At 32.2% G+C, this 7,103-nt stretch overlaps 1 protein-coding gene across 1 annotated transcript; it reads right to left on the bottom strand.

Annotated features, from left to right (window-relative positions):
* Window positions 1–2,744: 2,744 nt before the first annotated feature.
* On the bottom strand, window positions 2,745–4,442 carry LOC145598135 (lectin-like protein At3g16530). Its single transcript, XM_081654446.1, has one exon. It carries the CDS (start codon window positions 4,076–4,078, stop codon window positions 2,987–2,989), a length of 1,092 nt encoding a protein of 363 aa, XP_081510572.1. The 5' UTR covers window positions 4,079–4,442; the 3' UTR covers window positions 2,745–2,986.
* Between the last annotated feature and the right edge of the window lie 2,661 nt (window positions 4,443–7,103).

The following is a 7,103-nucleotide window of genomic DNA, read 5'->3' as shown; positions in this document are numbered from 1 at the left end:
AGGAATTGAATCAGTCACCTACAATCAAGGAATTATGGCTGATTAAATTACGCAACAATCAGAAAATCCCAACAGTAAAAAACGGATGAAAAAAGAATATTCTGTCAACAAAGAAAGGAAATAAAATTTCTCCAAAAATATAACAAGGATCCACGCCCGTGCATCGCATTCTCCAAGAACCCAAGTCCCGACTCGGTGCGCCCGTGTGTGTGTGTAGACACCTAAAAATGTCTCCCCAAAACCAAGCCCGATGATGAACAACTTTTCACCGCCATTATTGGTCGGGTTGAGTATGTAATCTTTAGAGTGCTTAAATCCATGTTCATTCCCAATAAATTTCATAAAACAACCCAATTCCTAACCCATTTCACCAATCCATAACTTATTTTCCTCATTTCGTGCCTTTAAAACCCAAAATAATTCATTTCGTGTCCATTAAAATCATTTATTTCGTGTCCTTTTTATAAAAACGTGTAGACCAGTTTATTTTGGTCCATAATCTGGGTACAATTATTAATTATTTGGATGGGGCTTCAAAAAATCTTTCCAATGATATATTATAAGCCCAAATCCGAGTTATAACGAATAAGTTATGGCCAAAACACTAAACTGAGTCTAAATCAAACCTAAGCACACCTTACCTACGACCCAATGATCATGTGGAGGGTCCAAAGGCTTAAATCCCATTCCTAATCCAATTAGGATTAATTAGAAGCTTCTATGAGTTTCTAAAATATCTTAATTATCCTTTTTGAAAAGATAAGATTAAAGCATTTGAAATTGAATAAAACTTTTCTTTTTGAAAGTCCTAATTCTATTCGAATTGAAAGACGTTCAAAGATTGTCAGATATTATTTTTGTGCTTCATAGTTTTTATCTAAATCTTATATGGTTGGATAGCCTTTGAAATTATCTTTCCAATGATATATTATAATATTAATTCCGAGCTATAACGAAAAAGATATGAGCGAAATACGAAACTCTATCCAAAACTGACATCGTCCCACTATTTCCGCCATATCTTTTATTCTACAAAATATTTTAATATGATTCTAATTGAGTTAGAAAGTAGACCTAAAGAGCTTTCCAACGCTATCTTATTCATCTTATTCCGATTTCTGGATCAAAAGATATGATAAAAATAAAAACCGTAAAAACTGTTGTCTATCGCAAGAGTTTTATCCGATTCGAATTCTTATCTTTTCTTGATTCGACCCCTCATTTTTCCTTATAAATAGAGGTCACGTCTCCCCTTTTTCAATCATCAACAAGCTTGATCATCAAATCCTTCTCTCTTCCTCTCTTTTCCACCAAAAATCATTCTCTTCTCTTTCTCTTATATTCTAAGCCTCAGACGAACCTATATTCCTAATTACATCATTCTTCCCCTAAGCACTCCAAGGAGTCCATACTTAACCCGAGGTTCCATCCTTAAACCAAGGCGTGAAAGCTACAAATAACCGAGGGTTTGGCCAAATTAAATCTACATTTATTTAATTTAATCTCCATTTTATTTATATTTTTTTTATTGAAGTTACTAACAATTTATTCATGATGTAGCAATTTAAAGGAACGCGCGGAATGTGAGTAATTAATTTAATTACTTATATTATTCTATATTGCTAATATCATGATTAGGGTTATTTTTATTTGATTTGGACTAACGTTATTATTGTTGAATTGCTTCCAATATTAATGTTTATTCTACTATTATTTATGATCACCATATTGCATGTTTAAAGTGAATATGTAATTGAAAATCACGACTAATAAGATTATTTGGACGACCGGTTTAGGTTCCTTTTTAAGCTTGTTGTTTAATCAAGTGGTCACTAATAATTAAGATAATGTGTTGCATTAATATTCAACCCATTTAGCTTATAATAGTTTGGAGCAAATTGAATCTTTGTTTTTATGCCTTTGAGGTCACAATAATAATCGAGTAGAGGCCAATACGGACGAATGTGACTTCATGACTCACTTCGTACCATCATCCTGATCCTCCTTTCGTGGTTCCGAACCATTTGGAGTTAGTAATCTCATGGATTATGAATGGGGTGTAACCTTCACAAGTCAATCGTTGTCCCTTTTCGTGGTTGCCTCATAATGATCCGTGAACGGTTTACAAGTTCCTTAAAAACTTGTTGGCGGCTCCCTACTTTCTTTGTCCCTAATCGTTGTGGTATAACACCCACCTCCCACTCACTTAACTAAATATAAAAATAAGGCGAAACCTCATTCCCCAGCCAATGTGGGACTTTTCCCTTTCATATTTGTTTTTCTCTCTCTCTCTTATTTTCCCAACTCTCTTGTTTTATATCAAGAACTTCCAACACATCCACCTCATAGCAGCCATTGAGGTACCAGCATGTAGCTGCCATAACCTCACCTACCGAGTCTCGAATCACACCACCTAAACCATTCATATTGTTGGCAAAACGAGCAACGATCGGAATTCAGCTTTTCAAAATCAACAATTGCGCTTTATATCTTTGACAGATACAGATCTTCTTTAAAATACTGCTCGTCTAAAAGTTTTCTAATAAGAAGAAGAAGAACCAAATTACATTAATACACAATCATAAATATTAATAATCAAATTTTGAAGGTTGTTTGGTGAAACAACATTAGCTTAATCGCTTAATATCAAGTCACAATGTAATCAATGCTGAAAACATTGAACAGCAGACCAACATTAAATCAACAACAGCAGCAGCAGCACCTTAAACAATCTGAGCACAATCTTAAGCATAAACAAAAGAGTAGAAAGAAAGGCTTACGCCTAAACATCAGTCTTACACAGTTAACTACCAAGATCAAAACACTACATTGTTCAAACTAAACCTACATTACATCAGAGAATTATGAAAAACAGGCTAAAATACAATCCAAACCATACAAAACACCCAAAAGAAGAGATAAGATTACATTTACATCAACCCAAAAATAACAAAAAAAAAAAAAAAATAGAATCGAAAATCTAAGCCTACTTAGAGTTCTTATCATCATCACACTTGTTAACTGCAAGTACATGAACTTTGTCATAGTCATACATCACAGGTTTAATCATATACTCTTCAGGAGCAACCGGCTTCTTCGAAACGAAAACACTCCATACAAACATCACAATGTAAGCTCCTAAAGCTCCACAAGCACTGCCAAGAATCAGAGCTGTAAGAACCTTCAGCTTACAGTCACTCTTTTGTCGAATCACAACCGCCTCTGCATCTTTAGCAACAGGTTTAGGATCTAATGGATGTGAATGCATCCAATAAGGAACAGGTCTTAACTTGAAGCTCCATGAATATAACTTGCATACTTGACTAGAATTTGCATTTGATGAGCTTAACCCAAAGAACACCTCCTCACCCTTGAACATTTCTGACAAATCAACAGGACAAGATAACAATGGAGAAACAGGTCTTTCTTCACCCTCTTTACTCATTCGAACCTCGATTCGTTTCGAACTCGCTTCGTAATCAATCCAACATTGCAGCTTCTTCGCACTATTCAATCCCAATTTGAAATCAGACCCATTTGTGACTTTCACTGATACCAAACTACCAACATCAATTCCAACATGATTATTGCTCAAATCTCCGAATTCAGCATCAAATTTTGTATCAAATTCAACAGCGAAAAATGCTCTATTCTTCTTCTCAATCAATTCATTCGACAACCCAAAAAGTTTCCCATTATACCCACCAGAAGAATACCCTTTTGGAAGCATTACAAACAAAATCCCATCTCCATCTTCTGAGGAGAGAGAAAATGTAAAATAAGTCCCAAATGAAGCCTTCCTACTCCCATTTCTACCCATCAACTTAATGGGTTTTTTGTACATAACCCGACCCGAACTGAATGTATGAGATTCAGTCAATTTAACAAAAGACCCATTTTTATCAACCTTTGCTTCACCATAAAACCCGATTTCGGAGTCCAAAAACTTTGAATAATTTCCAAAATTTTTGAACCCAAATGAAGTAGAACTCGACTGAACTAACACATCATCCATAAAACAGAAAAACATAGCAAAATACAAGATCAAAGAGTACCTTAAACTGAAAATCATCGCCATTATTGATTTGTAGAAGCGGGTAACTTGTGATTTATGATTTGGGTATTTTGAGGATCCTATTTTGAGAGGTGAGAAAAAAAAAAGGAGGAATCTAGGGTTTGGTGAGTTGTTCAAGTAGAGTGCACGGGAAGAGTGGTATACTACTGTGTAAAATGTGTAGAGAAAATGGCATTTTTTTTTATTTTTTTTTTGAAGGAAGTGAAAGAAAATTAAATGCACTTACTCGATTTCTGCAGAAAAATAAACAGAGGACCTATGTAGTGAACTTTATTTCTCTTGGTCGTTGATAAAATCTGACTCAATTTATGATTTTTCTTGTGTTTTAATTCTGTTTTGAATATTATACATTTATACTTGAGGAAAGAAAAAAGGAAGATGGGAAAAGAAGAGGGAAAGAATTAAAATAAGACATGCTTTATGGACAACTTTACTTTTGTCGTTGGGACCAATTTTGTTGCCAGCTGCTGTATAGATGACATAACGTTTGAGATATTAAATGTTTTATTCCACTTGTTCTTAGTTTGTTACTCACTTAATCACTTCATACGGAGTAGTTGATATACCCTTAGGTCCTGTTCTCATTGACTGAACTAACTGAACTGAATTTATTAATTAGTAATTTTTAATTATGGATTAGTGATATTTGATTATATATTGATTATTTATTATTATACATAGGTGTATATACAGATATACATATTAAAATATTTAATAAAAATACACTATTATTATTATTTATTGATTATTATTATTATTATTACTTATTTATTATTATTATTTATTGATTATTATTATTATTCTTTATTGATTATTATTATTATTATTATTCTTTATTGATTATTATTATTATTTATTGATTATTATTATTGTTATTTTTATTATTATTATTATTATTATTATTATTATTATTATTATCATCGTCGTTGTAAGAAGAGCTTAAAAGAATGAAATTTGGCTTTATATCATTAGCAATATCATTAGACATGAGCTGAACTTAACTGAACTAAATTTCAACGTAAGAGAATAGGCCCTTAACCCTCCATTTTTAATACAAAGTACTTGTTTTATTTCTTAATGTGTGGAGTTTTTAGAGAAATTAGATAAAGTAATAAAATACTCACTATGGAGATAGTGGGGTAGGTGGAAAAATAAAAATTTGTGAAAAGCAAAATTAGTAGAGAAAATTGGAGGAGAGAGAAAATGAAATTAATAAAATATTTCCTTTGTTCTTTTTTATTGACTTGTTCTTTTTATTACGTTTGTCTATTTAAAAATTTTAACGATTAATAACTTTAAGGAATTTTAATTCTCCATAAGTAAAAATTATAAAAGTTATCGAGACGAAATTAAAAAGATCCCACATGAGTATGTTTTTTCCTTACATATTATTTATAAAAGACGGTCAAAAGATGGGTGGTGAATAGTGTAAAAGTCAAAGTGGATCAAGTAAAAAAACGGAAAAAGTATGATTTATATTGAGTCCACTAGGTGATTAAAAATGAATTAAACATTGTAAAAACTTTCCAAATAAGGAAATGGAGCAAGAATTTAAAAACGCCCGAAAATAAAAAGTGGAACAAGTATTTAAAAACGGAAAGTGTAGTATATTTCAGAAATCTCTCTGAAATCGCAACAATTTGATCGGTATAGATATGTCTATGTACAAGTTTGAGCATTAATACTACATTATTAAGAAATATGAAAAGTTAATATAATGAAAATATACTTAAAGATTAATCCAAAAATATTTACATGACAACCTATATTTTTTATATATTGGTAAAAAAAACATGGTCAAATTAAACGTGTAAATAATGCAAAAGTCAAAGTGTTGTGATTGTTATGAAATGGGGGGGGGGAGTATTTCTCATCTTTCAACAATAATAATGTAATCCTATAAAAAAAATAGTATTCCCCCCTTTTTTAAACTAGTGGGATCGCGAAACGGCTAGCTTTAAGAGAAGTATAGAAGTTGGCGCTAATGTTTAGGTCATGCACATAATATGACTTGCTCTTTAGGGAGAGTTATAGCAGTTTGTGCTAATGTCTTAGGGTTGTGTCCATTATATTGAGTTGAAGCTTGGGTAATCAACATTTTATTGATTTGGCAACGCCTATACTACCTAATCAACATTTTCAAAATTTTCATAAATTACCTACACCACCAGTCCACCATCACCAACAAGAACAAGATTGAAGCTTGAGTAATCAACATTTTGTTGATTCGGCAATGCCTAAACCCAAAAAATCAAATATATAAACCACCATCAATAATTAAAACGAAATTCAACCGATTGTAATCAAAATATCATTTAACAAATACGTTCTTCAACACTCGCACGAATTACAAACTTGTACACCAAAAGTCTTTCGATTGTTAATTTGGTGAGCACAGTTCATTGCTCAAATGATTTGGACCCAAATTTAACATTCAAATCATCTTCTACAATATCTGAAATCAAAAAATTAAAATTAAAAATCAAATAAATTCGAAATTTTAGGGTAGAAAATGACCAAAGTGAAGAAGAGGATAATAGAAGGAAATTTGTGCCAGGATATTAGAGAAGAGAGGATGAAAAACGAATAAACTTCTTTGAGTCTTGAATGGAGAAGATGAACCAGACAAAGTGTTGTGATTGTTAAATTCGAAAGTCAAAGTGTTGTGATTGTTATGAAATGGGGGGGGGGGAGTATTTCTCATCTTTCAACAATAATAATGTAATCCTATAAAAAAAATAGTATTCCCCCCTTTTTTAAACTAGTGGGATCGCGAAACGGCTAGCTTTAAGAGAAGTATAGAAGTTGGCGCTAATGTTTAGGTCATGCACATAATATGACTTGCTCTTTAGGGAGAGTTATAGCAGTTTGTGCTAATGTCTTAGGGTTGTGTCCATTATATTGAGTTGAAGCTTGGGTAATCAACATTTTATTGATTTGGCAACGCCTATACTACCTAATCAACATTTTCAAAATTTTCATAAATTACCTACACCACCAGTCCACCATCACCAACAAGAACAAGATT

The sequence above is a fragment of the Chenopodium album genome, chromosome 20 (genome assembly GCF_948465745.1).
Source record: "Chenopodium album chromosome 20, dcCheAlbu1.1, whole genome shotgun sequence".
Lineage (NCBI taxonomy): Eukaryota > Viridiplantae > Streptophyta > Magnoliopsida > Caryophyllales > Amaranthaceae > Chenopodium > Chenopodium album.
Note: the sequence above shows the minus strand (reverse complement) of the source record. Positions and strands in the feature narration are given on the sequence as shown.

Excerpts from the sequence above, each read along its gene's own strand:
- LOC145598135 (XM_081654446.1), bottom strand. The coding sequence starts at position 4,078 with ATGGCGATGATTTTCAGTTTAAGGTACTCTTTGATCTTGTATTTTGCT.